We start from the raw sequence: 20,692 nt of genomic DNA, 5'->3' as shown, positions 1-20,692 counted from the left end.
TTACGATGGCGGCATGCTACATTATAAAACATACTGTGCTCCAAGAACAAGCTTTCTTTTCTTGTGGTCGGCAGTGCAGCTGCTCAATGTGTAAAAAATATAAAATCCTATTCACGCTTATGACTAGTGGACTCCATTATCAACAAAAGGGTGTCATTGTCTGTGGCAGCCAATCAGAGCCTGCGTTTCAGTTCAGGCTGAGCTCTGATTGGTTCCTTGAAGAAACACAAAATGGCAGTGAGGTGCGATAACATAGGGCGACGCGGGGAAAGTGCTAAACACAGTATAATACTATTCTCGCGGAGGAAGTGCACGTGGTCTCACAGCGCCAAGTAAGGCGCTGGGGTGTGGCCCTTGAAGTGCATTGTGGGTAAAAATAAAAAATTACATTAGCAACCTGTGGCTCTACGTGCTGGGAGTCGTAGTTTCGTGTCAGCCATCCATTGTGAATAAAGGATAGGTGAAGTAATAGGGGGACATTTCGGCAGTCTGTTAGGCATACCTACAGGCTCTCGAGGTGGTCATCTTGAGGAATAGTGTCTAATCTACTTTGTGGAGGGTGAGGGGAATATAAAGTGCGTCAGTGTTAAAAATACGATAAATGTGTGTTGTGGGGGGGGGGGGGGTCACCTAATATATCAGCAACCGCATCACGTACATTACACAAACCACAAGAAGAATCGTTTCCAAGATCTTTCGAGACGATTCTTGTCATCACTAACATGAGGTATAGAGTCAAATAATACAACTGATAGCACCATGAGAGAGGGATGAATCTCCAACCACAAGGACGCCGACATCCTAGCGAATGCGCCAAAGTAAAGAAAGAAACAGGAAAAAGTGCTGAAAACTGTCAGAATGAGACAGTCGCCAACCTGTGCCTTATAAACTACTGTTAACAATTAATGTGCCTGGTTCACCAGCAGGTGGAGGCAATCTGTGCAGAGCTGGTTTCTCTGGGATGGAGCCTTCTGTCCATTCCAGCCCTCTCTAGAGAGGGAGGAGTTAGTAGTCAGTTGAGAGCATCCCCTGTAAAGGGAAGGCTGTGTGTCGGCCCGCAGGCCCTGCCTGTGAGATCTATGTGGTTGCATGTCCCCTCCTGGGCTTGCATTTCCTACAGCCAAGCTAAGTGAGCTTGAAGCCAGGAAGAAGTTCCTAGGATTAAAGATAAAGATACAGCTCAAGATAAAGTAAGAGACAGACTACAGACAGCTAAGTTCCAGCAGAAGAGGAAAAGGTTCCTACTTAACCCAGCCAAGGTAGCAGAGATGAGAGAGTACAGATGTAGCAGAGCTGAAAGAGTTTGCCTGCCAGATGTTAAACGGAGTCTTTCACCTAAACTGACCATTATAGAACACTAACACCATGACCTGCATTATAGTCCCCATATTGGAATGCTACTTACCGTATAGCTGTCCGTAGCTTATTTTCGCTAAAAAACACTTTTATTCAATATGTTAATTCGGTTCTGAAGGTGCCCAGGGGTGGCGTTCAAGCGGCCGGTGCCCAGGTTCCTCGTCGCTTTTCATATGAAACCCCTCCCCTTTCACCCCTCTGGCCCACCCTAAGTTCTTCAGAAATCCAGCACCGTTCACAAGATTCGCTGTGCCTGCGCACTTTATTCCCCATTATGGGCAGAGGCACAAAGCCGGCTAGATGTACGGGTCGGCACATGCGCATTAAATGCTCTTGTGCCTCTGCCCATAATGGAGAATGAAGTGCGCAGGCGCAGCGAATCTTGTGAATGGCGCTGGCGCTGGATTTATGAAGAACCAAGGCACAGAGTATTATCAGTCATGTTAATACTCCGTGTCTCTGCTGTCCGGAGCGGGGCTTGGCTCTCTTTCAAGCAGTGGATTACTCGCATGGCATCTGCTTGTGTTAAAGAGCTCTAAATGCTCCTGCCAAAAACTTGGATGGGAGGGTAATGGGCCCAGGAGCGGAGCATGGTTCATACAGTTATGTCAGCCAATCTGAATGGTTAGACAGAAGGTGGGGGGGGCTCCATCTTTTTCCCCCAGCAAAGGTCACACCCTAGGCCCTTTAATCTGAGGATCCAAAAGGTCCACATGTCCCATATGAGTAGAGCAGTGCTGTACACCACACATGATAGTTCATGGCCCTGTTAAGTATTTTACATTGGAGCCCAGGAGCTTGAAGTTAGTCATCTAGATTTAGGAAGGTTTTCTAATAAAGACATGTTTCCGCTCAGTCAAACCATAAGTTATATGACTATAGATCTCGAAACTGGCTCTGGTGTCAAGAATAACAAGAAGAGACTCCATCCTCCTGGTCTAACTCTGATAAAGGCCTCTTTCCCACGGGCGTGTGCGCCCCAATGCCGTATTGCGGACCACATTTGTGGATCCGCAATACACGGGTGCCCTTCCGTGGGAATTCCTCATCACCCGTACTTCCGTTTCGCAAAAAGATAGAACATGTACTATCTTTTTGCGGAACGGCAGGATCGCGGACCCATTCAAGTGAATGGGTCCGCGATCTGCTGCGGCTGCCCCACGGACCGTGCTCCTGCATGGCGGCCCATATTTTGCGGGCCGCAGCACGGCCACGGGGCGCACACGCCCGTGGGAAAGAGGCCATAGTCTTTGTAGTTCATATGTGATATATAGGCAGGTAAGGAATGGGAAATGAAATGCTGCAGTCAAGATTTTTTGTATATTTTTATTTTTTTAAGGGAAAAAGGGGAGGGAAGAAAAGGGGAAGGGAAGATAATTTTTTATTTTTTGGGAAAATTTTTTTATTGTATTTTTTATGGAAGGGGATAAGGGAGAGAAAGGGAAGGGAGAAATGGGGAAGGGAAGTTTTTTTTAAAGTTTTTTAGTTTTTGGGGAAGGGTTAAAATTTTCAGGTTTTTTTTTTCCTGGCAGGCGGCAGTACAGGATGGTGCTTGACGGTTCGCCTTCACACTGGCTCTTTTTCCAGAGGCTCTCTAGATTTCATTTTCCTCCAGAACATGCAGATGCTGAAAAAAGTAAATCTATCAGTTATTTGATATTTGCTACTTACATGGCAGCTCTGAGTGAAATGTGTGCACAGATCCTCCAATGTTTTTTCTTACATTAGCTGCTTATCAGTCCACTGACATTATAACATGTCTGGCCTTGTAATATGCGCCAAATTTATCATGAAGCGTTCAGTATTGTGATAAATCTGGAGCATCTAGTGACGGCCTGGACTAAGTTTACACTGTGTAACGTGTAATATGTATCTGAAATAATACGCCTGTTCCACAGAGTATCTTATAAATGCTACCTACCATATGCCAGCGATCAGCATGATGGTGACGGAGCCGGCCACAGATATTGCTATGAGGGAAGCATTGTTGTCCCGTAGCTCCTCTAGAAGTGGCGGCTCAGGCGCTGTGATGTCAAGCACATCAGGAAGTGTAGGGCGAGGATGGTATGTTTTTGTCGCCTGTTCCGATCCGCTGATAACTAAATGAAGAAAACAATTACACTAATAGTTAATTCCATGAAGAGAACGATAATGACATTGTATTGTATCTTATACATGAAATAACATGGAATATATGTCAGAATATCAGAATCGTCTGCATCATGGAGGCTCAGAAGCACTGTCAAAACCACGAGTGGCTCCAAAATACAGAAATGGCTCAAATCTTTCCATTATAGGTTTTTTCTTACAAATACTAATGTAAAATAACCCCACATTATAGGTGACAATTCAGATTTTCAGAACTAGATCCTTTCTCACTAATTATCACCCACAAGTAGATATGAATCCCGTGTATCTAAGAATTACCACCCAGCATAGTGCCAGTAATGATATGTCCTTACCTGCCACGTTATAGGTGATCTTACTCACTGGCACCTCAGAGTCCAGGATGGTGGTACACGTGTACCGTCCGGAGTCCCCCATCTGTACGCCCTTGATCACTAGATAGGGCTCCCGGGTGATTTTGGGATTGTGTTCACGATGCTATAGAAAAAATATGGAGAATTATTAGAGCCTCAGATATCACAACTATTTATAATATAATATTTGTAATTTATCATAGTTATATCATTAAGAGAAAAGATCTATAAAATTACTGATGATAATTTGCTGACATGACAGAAAGTCTGATTTTAGACCATATTGAGCAGCCGGGTGATGATATTGGGTGAAAGGACTTTCTGCTAAGTGGTTTTGGGTAATGAAAGGAATAAGTTTGAGAAGCGCTGCCTTAAAGGGAACTTATCACATTGAACATGTCTGAGCTACAGGCAGCATGTTATAGAGCAGGATGAGCTGAGAAGATTGATATATAGTTTTGTGAGAAAAGATTCAGTAAAACTTTTGTTTTATTCATTTAATTTGCTCATTTTGGGCTTTGAAGTCCAGTGATTGACAGCTATCTGTGTATACACAGGGAAGGCTGTCAATCACTGATAGGACCACCTCCTGGACTTCAAAGTCCAGAATGAGCAGGAATTTAAATGTATAAAACACAAGTTTTACTGCCTGCAGCTCAAATACCATGTGCATCGTGATAGGTATAACCTAAACTGAACAATCTCCCAATTTTACCCTTATTTTCTTGGAAATCTGCATTGCACTTACCAGGGTGAACACGTTGTTATAGGTCTCCTCCAGCCTCGCGTACCATTCAAAAGTACAGTCCAGAATTAGTTCTTCATATTCTGGGATTTTTATATTTATCTCTAGAAAAAAAAACAGATTTTTTTTTTTTTAAATAGAAGTAATTGTGTAGATATTCTGTCCTACATTTAGGGGTTGTCTCAATAACACGTCTCCTTCTATAAGACCTAATAGGAAATATGGGCATCATAGAGGAGACTGATAGTAACTGGTTATATTCTGCCATCTCCTCACCTCCACAGTTTACAGTCTCTGCCAGGTGAGACTTGTGATCTTTACATGGAGAGCAGGACCGTCCAGTTTTCAGATCTGAGAAAAGAAGAAAGAAATGAAATGTGAGCCGAGCATTAAAGACACTTATAATATTAGAATAAATATGATAATCATGTGCTGGTATCTATCACCCCTCTGTCACCTGCACATGGACAGTATACTGTACAGGCTGCCACAAATCACCCTTCTAGCCTGCTTATGGACTGAATCATATTATTTAAATATCCTCCTGCTTTGGGAAGTCTGGTGTATACCAGTGACTGGTATATTTATCGTACGGTGAGGATTTGGGGTCCTATATATTTACTAATGTACTATATGAATGTAGATGTAAGAATATAAACTTCTACTTTACCAAAACATCTGTTGGAGGTGCACAGGCAGCTGCATCTCTCCAAGTAGTCTGTGAAAAGAGGAGACATCATACATTAGTCAGCGAGTGCTGTGTAAAGTGCTTATGTAGTGCTGCTCACCTCTGTATAATAGGCACAGTACCCACAGTTTACACATAGTTTACACACACTGGTGGGAAAGGTCCATTGGCATGCATTATATAGTGTAATTCTAGTTCTTCTGGCCTATGATAGAAATCTTACACTGTACCTTGATTTTTTGGAGGGCCCCCGGCGCAGACAACCTTCTCCTCGGAGCAGGTCTTACAGTTGGTGTAGGTTTGCACCATTAATCCTGGGGAAATGCACTTGTGTTATAACCTTCCAATCTTATAGATAATAATAATGACAAGAAGCTGAATCTGGTATAAAATGTACTTACCACAGCTGTCTGCACCTGAGGAATGGAGAAGAAAGAAGACATTACTGACCGTCCTCGTTGTCAGACTCAGAAACCTCTCATCTCTGGGTCTCCTTATTATTACATGATGTCAGTGCCTCTGTGTTCGTCACTTTGTTTTCTAGATTTCCATTGACAGAAATCTCTGAGCCGCCCCAGAACGTTCCGGGCCTCTATAGAGCGCAGCAGCTCCTAGTGCAAACATCCCTGGCAGCCAATCAGGTGCCGGCTTTCATATGTCCAGTACAGGGTAGGAGATAACAGCAGTGATCTGACTGGTGGCTGTGGGGATCTCTAGTTTGGGTCTACATTACTATTACTCCAAGAAGCCTGTGTGTGTAATGCATTTACCGTACTTTCCGGCGTATAAGACGACCCCCAACTTTTCCATTTAAAATATAGGGTTTGGGCTATACTTGCCATATAAGACTACCCCTGAATGTCCAGCCCTCCCTGTCTTCAAGATGACCTTCTCCAGTCCAGGGAACTGACTAGGATCTGTGGATGGCACTGTTATGGGGAGGGGGATCTGTGGATGGCACTGTTATGGGGAGGGGGATCTGTGGATGGCATTGTTATGGGGAGGGGGATCAGTGGATGACACTGCTATGGGGGGGGGGGATCTATGGATTACACTATATAGCATCTTCTGCTATATGTGTCATCCACAGATCCCCTCCCTATAACAGTGTCATCCACAGATCCCCCTCCCCATAACAGTGTCATCCACAGATCCCCCTAAACAGTGCCATCCACAGATCCCCCTAAACAGTGCCATCCACAGATCCCCCTCCCTATAACAGTGTCATCCACAGATCCCCCTCCCCATAACAGTGCCATCCACAGATCCCCCTAAACAGTGCCATCCACAGATCCCCCTAAACAGTGCCAGCCACAGATCCCGCTCCCCATAACAGTGCCATCCACAGATCCCCCTCCCCATAACAGTGCCATCCACAGATCCCCCCCTAAACAGTGCCATACACAGATCCCCCTCCCCGACGCTCAGAGGAGTATACATTTATAAACTGTAATCCGTAACTTTAACTTTAAATCAGTGCTCATCTCTTTACTAGGGTAACTTACTCTCAGCTCCGGTAACAGGCAGTGCGGGTGGCACTTACTCACTGACGTCACGCGCCTGCACCGCCTAGTGGGACGTTGGTGAGTAAGCGCCGCCTGCACTGCCTGTTACTAGAGCTGAGAGTAAGGTACCCTAGTAAAGAGATGAGCGCTGATTTAAAGTTAAAGTTACGGATTACAGTTTATAAATGTACTCCTGTGAGCGGCGGGGCCCTGTATATTTTAACCCCCAGGCAAGCGTCCCGTCACCATGGGAACTCCTGGGGGTTAGAATATTCCATTGTATCTGAGTATACCCGGCATATAAGACGACCCCTGACTTTTGAAAATAATTTCTAGTGTTAGAAAGCAGTTTTATACGCCGGATAATACGGTATATGTCATATTATAGCACGTGTTATATCTATACTATACTATAGAAGAACTCACCTTGTTTATTTGGACACCTCCCTAAAAGTGAGAAATGAAGAAAAGCAGAATTACTAATAGAAAACAATAGAGAACAGAAATCCCCTGTATATGAGGGCTCCATCTATAACACTGCAATAATACAAGAGAAAACTGCACGCATAGCAATTCCCAGTATAGAACATTTTATTCCAATCGCTCCCTCCTGTCACTAGGCTGTAGGGAAAGGAAAACGAGCAGAAAACATCCTCTCTGACAACCTACCAGACACGTAGAAGATAAGTACAATGGTAGACAGAAGAAGATTCCACTTACGGTGGTTTGAGTCCTGGACGATAACCTTGACCTTTTCTTTGAGTCGCTGGAAATGGAGTCCAATGATGTGAAGAAGCTGGACCTCTAAGATATATAGAGAGGAGAAGAATGAGAGTCCGATCCCCTCATCTATCAGTCTGAGCCCCCAACACACTAATTCCTATTAATAAGAGAAGTAGAATTTCCACCTACGTATAAAATATTGTACTTACCCTTAAAATCTATATCCAGGATGACGTCCACAGATTTTTTATATTCAGACGCAATTTCGGATATAGCATATTTATCTGGAAGGAAAATACAATAATTATCTATCTATCTAATATATTAAGATCAGTGTATGTGTGTGTGTGTATGTCCGCTAAAGGAATCCGCACCGTCGCATTTACACTCGCGAAATTTGGCACAGAGGTACATCAGGTGTCAGGGAAGGTTTTAGACCACGTCTCAGCTCTCTATCACGTACCGTTCCTGAGATAATCCCAAAAAATGCATTAGCCAATAGACGTTTGGTCACATGACCCTTATCAGTCAATAGAAGCTAGCAGGTCCTCCAGCCTCCACATACACAATTTTACTCCAGGTTTCCATAACAACCCAGCCATTTATCTTCACTGCTGTAGGAGAGCTTTAAAGGAAATCTGTCACAAGGATAATTGCTATTGAAGCCATGGCCTAATAGCACTTAGCACCTTATTTCAAGATGTGCTTTTGTTCCAGCAATAGATGTTTTTATCCTCTGAAAATCCAGTTTATTTGGTATGCAAATGAGCTAGTAAGGTGCCCAGAGGGGTGTCACTCTTGCAGGAAGGAGCCCAGGCACACCTCCTGCCGCAATGTGTCCACCTTAAAACCCTGCCCGAGACCACACTAAGCCACGCCCTGATCTTGTTAGGCCACGCCACCCCGCCACTGAGCTGACAGGGGGTGGCGTGGAGGTCACTGTCAAGGGGGTGGTATGCTGTGAAAGTCACTGTTAAAGGGGAAGGCTGCCGTAAAGGTCAAAGTTAAGGGGGTGGGCTGCTGTGGAGGTCCAATTTTAAGGGACAGAGCACTGTGGGGAGGGGTTAGTGTTAAGGGGTGGGGGATGTGGAGGTCACTGTTTTGGGGGCGGGGGGGATGTAGATGTCACTGTTATAGTGGATAGTGTTGATATCTTTTAACGACACACAGAAACATTAAATGAAATAGATTAAATATACCCGAGCGAAGCCGGGTCCTTCAGCTAGTAGATTACATAAAATAGAGATAATAGTAATAATATAATTACCCAGTATGCCGACTTCATCCTCAAGGTAGTCCAGGACCCTTTTTTCTGCGATTTTGGCAAACCGCTTGATGTTGACATAAGCTTCTATTGAGTCAATGTCATCGACTTGGCTTTTGATGAAGGTGTTGAATTCTTCCATAGCCATTTTCCCTCTGGAGTCGCATGGTATGCAACAGAGAGACAGTCCGATGAAGACAGATGTTACGAGCAGTAGAAGCCACATGGTCTGGATAGAACCAGACATCTTTAGTAAAATCGCTTCCTGTAGCAAATAATCACTAAGGACGCAAGAGAGCAGAACTATGTCCCACTGAGAAGACAACAGCACTGCACCGGTTACAGCATCAGGCGCCGGTTAAGAGACAATGTCTTTATGACATCATCAGAATATGCAAATGAGGCTCTGAAACAAGCAATTGGATTGGTTGAAAATGTAATATGCTAATTAGGCTCTGAACCACATAAGCTATTGGATTGGTGGAAAATTTAATTGTGGCATCATCACATTCATTATGCAAATTAGGCTCTTGAACATCAGATGTTAGAAGTAAAGTATGTTCACTTTAAAAAACTTTTTTTTAAATATACCGTATTTTTAGCCCCATAAGACACTTTTTTTTCTCCCCAAAAGTGGGGGGAAAATGTCTTTGCGTCTTATGGGATGAATACTAATGAGTGCTTCCATTATGGAAGCACTAATTAGTACCAGAGGACCGGGAAGTGGTGAAGGCTCAGTACTCCCCGCTGTCACCGCCAGTTCTGTGAGAAGGTCTGGCAGACGTTCTTCTCTACCTCTTGCATGACATTCTTTGTTTTGGTTTCACTTTGTCATCTCCTTTCCTTCTCCCAGGTGTCACCTATTTAGACTAATTGTCTCCCTTTATATTCCCTCCCATACTGCCTCACTTTGCGGTTTATACTACTTCCTGGATGAGGTGTTCACTGCTGGAGGCTGCTGCTGTTTCCTCAGATAAGTCTTTTTCCTTTATTTGTGTTTCCTTGCTGGCTTGATTCTAAGTGACCCTGACTCTGTCCGTATTAAGTGCAGGGAGCCAGTGGTCGTGTCCTCTCACTATTATAGGGTTTTCAGGTGTCACACAGTATTAGGTACGTGGGCATGCAATCGTCTACCATAGAGACCCTTGAATGGGCATAGCAGTCAGGGAGAGCTCTAGGGGTTTTATAGAGATCACCCATATGCTCCTTAGTTTGGGATCAAGCCAGTCGGATGTTTATTTATATAAGTTCCAGCTTTCTGCAACATCATCCATGACACCCGCTTCCTGGTCCTCGGCTGTCAGCTGTGCTTTGGCTGTGAGGGCGTTCTGTTACCTCAAGCCGTGCGTGTCAGTTCACAGCACAGCCAGCGGCAGAATGAGCAGGAGGAGCGCTGGAGGTGAGGAATGGCAACGTCCAGAGCAAGAGAGGTAAGTGTTTTTATTTATTTTATGTGCTCTGTAACATGGGGGCTGCATACATGAGGCTGGGGGTTGATATGAGGCAATGGGGGTTGATGAGAGGCATTGGGGTTGATGAGAGACATGGGGGCTGATGAGAGACATGAGGCTCTTATCTGAGGTCTGATTGCGGGTCATTCAGATTGGGGTCTGAGCTAAGGTCTGATTTGGGATCTGATCTGAGGTCTTATTTGGGTCTTTTTAACATTGGGGGTCTGATTGGTGGTCTGACTTGAGGGCTAATGAAAAATATTTTTTCTTATTGTCCTCTAAAACCTAGCTGCGTCCTATGGGCCAGTGAATCTTATAGTGCATCAGTTTTTAATGGCTGTTAAAGAAGGCTATTAAAATCAGATGTAGTTCATTTTCTTTTCTTTTTTTTACCCAACCACTGCAGTACCCAGGCTCGGACTGGCCCACAGGGGTACAGGGGAATCACAGGGGTACAGGGGAATCCCCCGGTAGGCCCCTGAGCAAGGTGGGCCCCTAGTCTCCCACCCCCTGCACAAGTGGCACATAACACAGTAGACTTACTGCACTACATACATATATTCAGTGTACAGGACCTCCACCAGCCAAGGTTAACATAAAAACGTGTTCGATTATTTATTATATTGGAATGTATCCGCACGGTGGGCCCCAAAATACATTTTACTGGTGGTCCCCATAGTGCCCTAGTATATAAAGGCCCCCACATAGTGCCCCAGTATATAAAGGCCCCCACATAGTGTCCCAGTATATACTGGCCCTCACATAGGATTGCAGTATATATAAAGTCCCCACATAGTGCCTCAGTATATAAAGGCCACCACATAGTGCCCCAGTATATAGAGACCCCCACATAGTGCCCCAGTATATACTGGTCCTCACATAGGATTGCAGTATATATAAAGGCCCCCACATAGTGCCCCAGTATATAGAGGCCCCCACATAGTGCCCCAGTATATACTGGTCCTCACATAGGATTGCAGTATATATAAAGGCCCCCACATAGTGCCTCAGTATATAGAGGCCCCCACATAGTGCCCCAGTATATACTGGTCCTCACATAGGATTGCAGTATATATAAAGGCCACCACATAGTGCCCCAGTATATTTAATGGACCCACCTCTGGAAGTGCCTACAGGTGCTTTTTAAAAAAAAAATCTCACCTCATCCACTTGAACGCCAGGCAACAGCATAGTGTATCCACTTTTAACGCCCATTAGACGGGTGCACTCCTGTGCAGTCCGTCTGGCACTGAAAACGGACAAAAATAGGACATGTAATATTTTTTTGACGCCCGCTATGCACTGGCTTTTAAAAAAAACAGCCATGTAAATAGGCCCTTAGACTTTGGTTCTGTCACGTGAATAGAGCCTAAACCTTTAAGCATCAATGTAGAAAATAACATAGTTGTTGTGGACATCGACCAGGTTTTCCTGGCTCTTTCCATCTCTCTGTTACCCATGCAACATCACCTACTAGCACACGGTCATGTCACAAATAACACAATGGGCACATTGTGTCCAGAGCAACAGGGGAGCACTAGGAGGACCAGGTGTCCAAGCCGAGCTGGCATGAGCCAGGGCCCATAATAAATTGGGTGAACATGCTCTACTTGCAAACCAAGGATGGAGACAGGAAGCTCACTAGACCCACCTGGAGCTGGTTCTATCGCCCATGATAACTATAAGGGATGAGCGAACTTCATCTTTTGAAGATCGTGTTCGGGTTGTGGTATATGCTGAATTGTGTTATAGATTCTGTTACCACGGACCATAACGCAATTCCATGACAGAATGCATAACGGAATGCCTTTAGAGGCATTCCGTTATTCATTCCGTCATAATAGAAGTCTATGGGCTGCATAACGGATCCATCCGGTTTTCGCTATGCATTCCGTCATGGAATTGCGTTACGGTCCGTGGTAACAGAATCCATAACACAATTCAGCATATACCCCAACCCGAACTCGAACTTCAAAATATTAAATTCTCTAATCCCTAATAGCTATAATTACTTCCAGACAGCAGCTATTAAGGCCTCATGCACACGACCGCTCCGCAATTTGCGGAACGGAACGTGGGCCCATTGTAGAAATGCCTATTCTTGTCCGCAAAACGGACAAGAATAGGACATGCTATATTATTTCGCGGGGGCACGGAACGGTGCAACGGATGCGGACACCACACGGAGTGCTGTCTGCATATTTTGCGGCCCCATTGAAGTGAATGGGTCCGCATCTGAGCCGCCAAAACTGCGGCTTGGATGCGGACCCGAACTACGGTCGTGTGCATGAGGCCTAACTGATTCTGCAGCAACCATTTTGTAGGAACACAATAAAAAACACAAGCAAACATATTTCCTCTAGAACGTTGGCACAGCTAGTACTACCGGTCTGCTCTACGCTTCTGCACTAACATGATACTTCCCAGGATTTCCATGAATAGCTTTTGCTCCTGCTTCGAAGATCAGAAATTTCATCTGTTAGGGAATAGTCGATACTGCAGTTCCCTAATAAATAAATGTAGCATGTAAGGCTACTTTCACACTTGCGGCAGTGTGATCCGGCGGGCAGTTCCGTCGTCTGAACTGCCCGCCAAATCCGCCGATTTTGATGTGACTGAAAGCATTTGTGAGACGGATCCGGATGCGGATCCGTCTCACAAATGCATTGCAAGAACGGATCTGTCTCTCCGCATGTCATGCGGACAGACGGATCCGTCTTGTATCTTTTTTCACATTTTTACCGGTCTGCACATGCGCAGGCCGGAAGGACGGATCCGGCATCCCGGTATTTTGAATGCCGGATCCGGCACTAATACATTCCTATGGGGAAAAATGACGGATCCGGCATTCAGGCAAGTCTTCAGTTTTTTTCGCCGGAGATAAAACCGTATCATGCTACGGTTTTATCTTTTGCCTGATCAGTCAAAACGACTGAACTAAAGACATCCTGAACGGATTTCTCTCCATTCAGAATGCATGGGGATGAAACTGATCAGTTATTTTCCAGTATAGAGCCCCTGTGACGGAACTCTATGCCGGAAAAGAAAAACGCTAGCGTGAAAGTACTCTAACCAGAGCTTTAACCCCTTCACTACCGAGCCACTTTTTTCACATTAATCCCAGGCTGATTTTGCAAATCTGACATACTCTATTATGTGGTAATAACTTTGCAACTCTTTTTCATATCCAAGCCATTCAGAGATTGTTTTCTCATGACACATTGTACTTCATGTTAGTGATAAATTTGAGTCAATATATTTCACCTTTATTTATTTTTAAAAAAAGATAGAGAAAATCTGGAAAAATTCACTATTTTCTTAATGGCAAATATTGATACCTCACAAAATAGTTATTACTTTACATTTTCCATATGTCTACTATATGTTGGCATCGTTTTGTAAATGTAATTTAATTTATTTAGGACTCTAGAAGGCTTAGAATTTTAGAAGCAATTTCTAAAAATTTTAGCAAAATTTCAAAAGCCATCTTTTTTTAAGCACCAATTCAGTTGTAAAGTGTTTTTTAGAGGCTTACATAATGGAAACTACACCCCTGTAATTATTCAAAATCATTGTTACAAACTTTGTTAACCCTTCAGATGTTCCACAAGAATTTAAGGAAAATGGAGGTGAAATTTCAAAATTTCCTTTTTTTTGTTTTAGATTTTCGATTTTCTTACATTATTACTGTAACATAGCAAGGGTTAAAAGGAAAATAAATATCAATATTTGTTTCCCTGATTCTGCCGTTTACAAAGACCCCCCATATGTTCACAAAAAGGACGTATGAGCGTATAGCAGCTTTCAAAAGGGAAGGAGCGCCATAGGGCTTTTGGAGTACAGATTGTGCAGGATTGGATTTTGGGAGCTATGACGCATTTGAAGACACCCTGGGGTACCCCTACAGTGGAAACCCCCAAAAAGTGACCCCATTCTGAAAACTACACCCTCAAGGAATATTTCAAGGTGTGTAGTGAGCATTTTGACCTATCAGGCATTTCACAGAATTAGGAAACACTTGGCTGTGAAAATGAAAAATTGCAATTTTGTACAGAAAAAGTTGCTTTACACCCAAATGTTTCACTTTCAAAAGGGGTAATAGGACAAAATGCACCCCACATTTTGTTACCCATTTTCCCCCGAATAAGGCAACACCCCACATGTGCTTGTAGCTTACTGTATGGGCACACAGAAGGGCTCTAGATTTATGCTGCTAAATATGTATTCTGCAGGCCTGAATTTGCAGGAGTGGATTTTAGGTGCCAAGTCACACGTTAATAATTCCTGAGGCCCCCATAAATAAATAAAAACAAGAAGTGACCCCATTTTAGAAAGTGCACCCCTGTACGAACATTGGAGTGGAAAGGGCACCTTAGACCAAACTGGAGTTTCACAGAAGGCAGAAACACTTGTCAAAGGATTTAAAAGCTCACGGCTGTAAAAATGAAAAATTACAACCAGATCCCCAGGGCTAACAGGAGAAAATGCACCCCAGTATGTGTTACCCATTTTCTCCCCATTATGGAAACACCCCATATGTGCTTGTAGCCTGCTGTATGGGCGCACAGCAGGCAAAATGCTAAATATGGATTTTGCTGGCAGGCCTGAATATGGATTTTAGGTGCCATGTCGCACGTTAATAATTCCTGAGGTCCCCAGAAATTAAAAACCCCAGGAAGTGACCCCATTTTGGAAAGTGCACCCCTGTATGAACATTTTAAGGGGTGGAAAGCGCACTATTGGCCAAACTGGTGTTTTACAGAAATGAATATGTAGTGGTTGGTGAAAAGTGGATCTGTAAGGCTACTTTCACACTGACGTTTTGGCTTTCCATTTGCGAGATCCGTTCAGGGCTCTCACAAGTGGTCCAAAACCGATCAGTTTTGCCCTAATGCATTCTGACATTGCTCCTAGCAACCAGCATTCCGGCGATTGAACAGCCTGACATATCTGTCCCACCACTACCGTATTTTTCGCCGTATAAGACGCACCGGCGTATAAGACGCATCTAGGTTTTTGGGGAGGAAAATAAGAAAAAAAATATTTTTAACCAAAAGGTGTGCTGTGGGTTTGGTGGGTTTGGAACTAGGTGGTCTGTGGATGGCACTATTACTGGGGATCTGTGGATGACGGACACTGTTATGGGGGGATCTGTGGATGACGGACACTGTTATGGGGGGATCTGTGGATGACGGACACTGTTATGGGGGGATCTGTAGATGACGGACACTGTTATGGGGGGATCTGTGGATGACTGACACTGTTATGGGGGGATCTGTGGATGACGGACACTTATGGGGGGATCTGTGGATGACGGACACTGTTATGGGGGGAACTGTGGATGACGGACACTGTTATGGGGGAACTGTGGAATGACGGACACTGTTATGGGGGGATCTGTGGCTTTCACTGTTACAGGGGGATCTGTGGCTGGCACTGTTACAGGGGGGGGGGGTCTGTGGATGGCACTATTATACATGTGTCATCCACAGACCCTCCCAGCCCATAACTGTGCCATCCACAGATCCCCCGCCGCTCCAGTATACTAATATAATATGTCTTATTCAATTAATAGTTATTAAATATGCCTCTTTATTGCTAAAAGTACCTTAAATCCTAAGCGCTTCAGTACAATGCCGGCAGGCCGGGCAGCCGGCGCGGCGTGTCACTCACTGACGTCACTTGCCTGCGCCGCCTGCTTCATTCATAAAGTAGGCGGCGCAGGCACGTGACATCAGGGAGTTACGCTGCCGCCCGCCCGGCCTGCATTGTACGGATGCGCTTAGGATTTAAGGTACTATTAGGCATAAAGGGGCATATTTAATAACCATTAATTGAATATGACATATTTTATTAGTACACCGGAGCGGCGGGGCGGGCCTTTAGTACAGTGACTGCACCGCCCCGCCGCTATTGCCGGCCCCAGCTCCTCCTCCCAGTCCCTCCCCGAGTCCTCGCTCGCTTTACATCGCTGCCAGCGATGTAAAACTGACTGCATTCGCCGTATAAGACGCAGGGGCATTTCTCCCCCATTTTGGGGGAAGAAAAAGTGCGTCTTATACGGCGAAAAATACGGTAGTTTACACGTGACGTGCCTCTGGACTGACGCTCCTTTACCATTGACTATATTGGGGGTGGAGGCTGAGTTCCGGTGGCAGTATGGCAGCGCACAGTAAGAGGCCGCCAGAACTCCACCACCGCCCTCATTATAGTCAATGGGGATGGATTGTCAGTCCAGGGTTACATGTAAATCACCGGCAGGATCCGACAGCCTGCCCTGCCGCTAATGAGAAATTAGCCTAAAACTTGGTCAGCGACTGCCAGAGATACTTGTCTGGACATGAGGTGAAGTGAAGAGGGAGCTGATACCCAAACAGCAGGTATGCAGTGACGTGCCATGAGAGCCAGGCAGGCCAAGCAGGTGGCAGTCAGGGTGCTGGTGAAGGGTGACCAGAGACAGTACTGACTCTAGGATGCCATCTTCCGCCCATCTCTGATGTCCATACCAGCCCAGCCCCAGCATAGGCCTGGTATAGAGGTGGGCAGATGGCATCCCAGAGGCAGTACTGTCTCAGTGCCTCTCTACAGTTATCCTGGCTGCCACATCAGAACCATGAATGCCAGACTGCCACGCCACCTATTTGGCCTGTCAGAGATCTGGCACTTCACTCATTGATTTATTACCATTATTATTGCATGCTGCTCAGCCTGGCTCAAACAGTGGTGCACACTGTAAACCCACCAGCTGAGCCACCATCCCCCCACACACAGACTCAGGGACAGGCAGGGAGGTCATCATTGTGACATCTGACATGACCACCCAACTTAATCACTACTAGTGCCACTAACTCCCTTTCTACCTCTGCTCTGTAGTAGACAGTCTCAGTCTGGACTCTGTCACTCTGGACTCTTCTAGGGCGGCTCAGGGCTCACTCATCAGACTCAGGGCCTGGTCACAGTGGTCAGACTCAACAGTTCTTTGTCTTGACTGGAGTCTGAAGTGACACAGTGCACACTGCTGCTAGTGGACTCCGACTGACTCAGTCTCTTCTGCCGCGGCGCCGCCTCCTGCTCCTGCCTCCTGGCAATCTTCTGCTGGCTCTGGCTCCCGCGCTCCGCACTGTGTTTCCCGCCTGGAAAGTGGGCGGAGCCGGAGGGAGCCAGGCCAGCGGCCAGCCTAATGATTGCCACTAGGAGAAGGAGGCGGCGAGGAGAAGGAGGCGGCGCCAGCCGCTGCAACACGCCAGACCTGCAGGGTATGACGAGGTGAGGTCACAGTTACGGGCAATCTAGGGTACTCACTATATTTGAGGAACCCTGGGCAGGTGCGTGGCAGTGAAGGAGAGGTAGACACAGTTCCTATGGGGCACGCTCTGGAGATAGGGACCAGGCCTGATGGTAGTTGAGGTGCCCTGGATGTTACAGGTATTTTGGGTGCCTGGGGCAAGGTCCCTGTGGTATTTGTGACGCCAGTGCCTTTGGACGGTGGCACACCGGTTGGTGGTTGGAATGATGGAGGTACACAAGTATACAGTGAACCAAACGTAAACTTTACTGGACAATCCAACTTTGTACAGCAGGTGTAGTACAGTCTTGATATTACAGTTCCACAAGGGGGCTCATTCACAATATGGCAGGCAATAGTCATACAAGTACGCTGAGGGTAAATTCCACAAGCACTCAGCAGCAGGTTGTACCTTTCCTCAGAATCAATGTACAGTGTCCTTTCTAGAACTCCTGCTCTGGCTTTATATCTCCCAAGGCCCGGATGCCTATAAGGGTGGCTTAAATCCTTGGTTACTTTCCTCCTCAGGTATTATACTCTTGCTATGCTTTCTAAGGTCCTCTGCCCATCAGGGTCACTTTGCTTACCCTGGGTCGCCTCCTCCTATCAGGTGGATAACTGTAGGTCTCTCCCAGGAGGTTGAATCCTGCAACTGGGGTGTCTCTACTGAGCTGATCTCAGCCTCAGGAGCCTCAGGTGGACGAGCTGACTCCTCTAGTCCCCTGGAATGAACTAACACTTCCCTGTCTGGGCCTTCCTATATGTAACTAGGGCTCTCCAGCTCCCTCTAACGTCTGGGAGGCTAAACTACACCCTGACAGGCCTGACACCCAGATAATACAGGGAAAAACATGCACATGACATTTAATGCAATGCAACACATTAACCTGTGCAGTGCCCACCTTTACCTAGGTGGGACACTACATACCCCCACGCTATAACGTTGCCCATCCTCGGCGCAACATGGAGGGTCCGCCCATCTGGAAGCGGTAACCTGAAAGATAGCAGAGAACATACATATGCAATATTCACCACATTACAACACTAACAGTGGCAATTAAATGCACTGGAAGGAGTGATGACAAGGGGCGTCGTTCTCTTCTCTCAGGATAAGGTGAAGGAACAGGGGCGCTGACCTGGCACAGCGTATCAATAAACCAGGATAGTCCATATAAAATGTAGGTAAACATAAGTCCTTGGAGGCTCAAAGAACAACATGAGTCCGTACCCAGGCTTGCAACGGTTAAACAGGGGTTTCCCGTGAGGGGCTACCTGGGCCCATAATGTAGTCCACAAACCTCACAGGACGATGCCCCCTGGTAGAACGGGTAGACCTCCTTACTGGCAGGGATTCTTCCTGCCTGGCTTCAGGAACTGTCAGAAGGAGCCCATTGCCTCTGGAGCTTCTTCAGGAGGCTGAGGGCTAACAGGAACAGGAGCAGGAACCAATAGATTCAACCAAGGCGTGAGGGCCCAGTGGAGCGGCTCTTTATCATGGATTAAGTTCTCCACAGCCTGCATAGGGTCCATAGGTGGAGCCGGCAACTCTTCCTCAGTAGGCTCCGGTTCCATCTCCTTCCGCCGCTGGCTCTCCTTCTATACAGGGCTTGAGGCGGTTCCTGTGAACAACTTGGGGACCTTTTCCTTCCCTGGAGATCTGGTAAATGTGGGCCGCAGCGTTAGGTATGGCAGTGATAAGATAGGGAATCCTTTCCCATTTGCTGTCCAACTTGCTGGCCCGGTGGTTGTTTTTCAACCATACCTTGTCTCCTAGAGCCAGGGGTCCCGCATGGGCAGTCTGGTCAAAGTCCTTCTGCTGCTTTTCTCGAACAATCTCCATCCGTTCCTGGACAATCTCCTTAGCATTAAGAAGACGCCTTTGGTGTTCCACTACCCAGTCCGTCTTGGGCAGTGGGTTGATCTCATCTGGCACCTGTACCCCTAGGGTGTGGTCCGCAGGCAATCTCCCTTGTCGGACCGAACATCAAATAGAACGGGGTGTAACCGGTGGAACAAGTGGATGGTGTTGTTGTAAGTGTACATAAGCTGCGGCAACAGAGTAGGCCAATCTCCCCTCGTCTCAGGGGGTACTGCTCTCAGCATTTCAATGAGAGTCTTATTCATTTTCTCACAGAGTCCGTTACCTTGCGGGATGATAGGCGGTGGTCCGGACCTTCTGGCAGTTGTGTAGCAGGCACATCTCATGGAACAGCTGTGACTCAAATGCGGACCCTTGATCGGTGAGGATCCTCTCTGGGCAACCGTAGGGCAGCAGGAAATGCTTCCAGAACGCCTCCGCCTGTGGTCTTTGCTGTCAGGTCTTTCACAGGCACTGCTACGACAAACTTAGTGAAGTGATCAATTACAGTCATGGCATATGTATACCCTGAGCGACTCGGCTCCAACTTTACATGATCAATGGCAACAAGTTCTAAAGGAGCCTTACTTACGATGGGATGGAGAGGCGCCCTCTGGTCATGGCGTTCAGTTCGCCCCACAGCGCAGGCAGTGCATTCTCGGCACCATTTCTCGATATCGTCTCTCATCCCGATCCAATAGAATCTTCTGCGAATGGTGGCCTCAGTCTTTTGCACACCGAAGTGTCCGGACTGGTTGTGGTACATATCCAGCACCAGGTTGGCATCCCGACGTGGCAGGAGAATCTGATACACTCTATCATAGGACACTGGATCCAGACTCCTTCTCAGCAGCAGGCCCTTTTGAAGGAATAGTTGATGGCGATGTCTCCACAGTCTCACTAGCTCTGGGTCTGCACTCTTCCTGCGGATCCTCTCAGGGATTTTTCCACTAGTAAGGAAGTCAAGCAGTTCACCGAGGACTCTACTTTCGGACTGGAGCTTAATCCATCTTTCTTGATCGCCTCTGGACTCAGGACCATCTGAGGGATCTTCAGTACGTAAATTATCCTGCTGGGTAAATTTGTTATAAAACGCCGGCATCTCCACCTCTTCCCAGGCATCTTTCGGTTCATCTGGGGCTTCTGTAGTGGGGAGTCGTGACAGAGCATCAGCGTTATCATTGGAGCGGCCTGCCCGGTACTTCACAGTGAAATCATAGTTGGCCAGGCGGGAGGCCCATCTTTGCTCCAGTGCCCCTAATTTGGCTGTATTCAGATGTGCCAGGGGATTATTATCTGTGAAGGCAACAAACGGTGTGGCAGCGAGATAGTCCTTA

The 20,692-nt window shown here is 46.2% G+C and overlaps 1 protein-coding gene across 1 annotated transcript; it reads right to left on the bottom strand.

The window, feature by feature from the left end:
• Nucleotides 1-2,871: 2,871 nt before the first annotated feature.
• LOC122935354 lies at nucleotides 2,872-11,445 on the bottom strand. The gene is made up of 13 exons (XM_044291140.1): nucleotides 11,374-11,445; nucleotides 8,765-8,916; nucleotides 7,707-7,781; nucleotides 7,495-7,578; nucleotides 7,201-7,221; nucleotides 5,671-5,685; nucleotides 5,500-5,583; nucleotides 5,252-5,299; nucleotides 4,858-4,932; nucleotides 4,585-4,685; nucleotides 3,819-3,960; nucleotides 3,278-3,455; nucleotides 2,872-2,983 (listed from the first exon to the last, which is right to left on the bottom strand). Exons 1-13 carry the CDS (start codon nucleotides 11,376-11,378, stop codon nucleotides 2,923-2,925), a joined length of 1,041 nt encoding a protein of 346 aa, XP_044147075.1. The 5' UTR covers nucleotides 11,379-11,445; the 3' UTR covers nucleotides 2,872-2,922.
• Nucleotides 11,446-20,692: the final 9,247 nt, after the last annotated feature.

Source organism: Bufo gargarizans, chromosome 1, assembly GCF_014858855.1.
Source record: "Bufo gargarizans isolate SCDJY-AF-19 chromosome 1, ASM1485885v1, whole genome shotgun sequence".
In the NCBI taxonomy this organism is placed as follows: Eukaryota; Metazoa; Chordata; class Amphibia; order Anura; family Bufonidae; genus Bufo; species Bufo gargarizans.
Note: the sequence above shows the minus strand (reverse complement) of the source record. Positions and strands in the feature narration are given on the sequence as shown.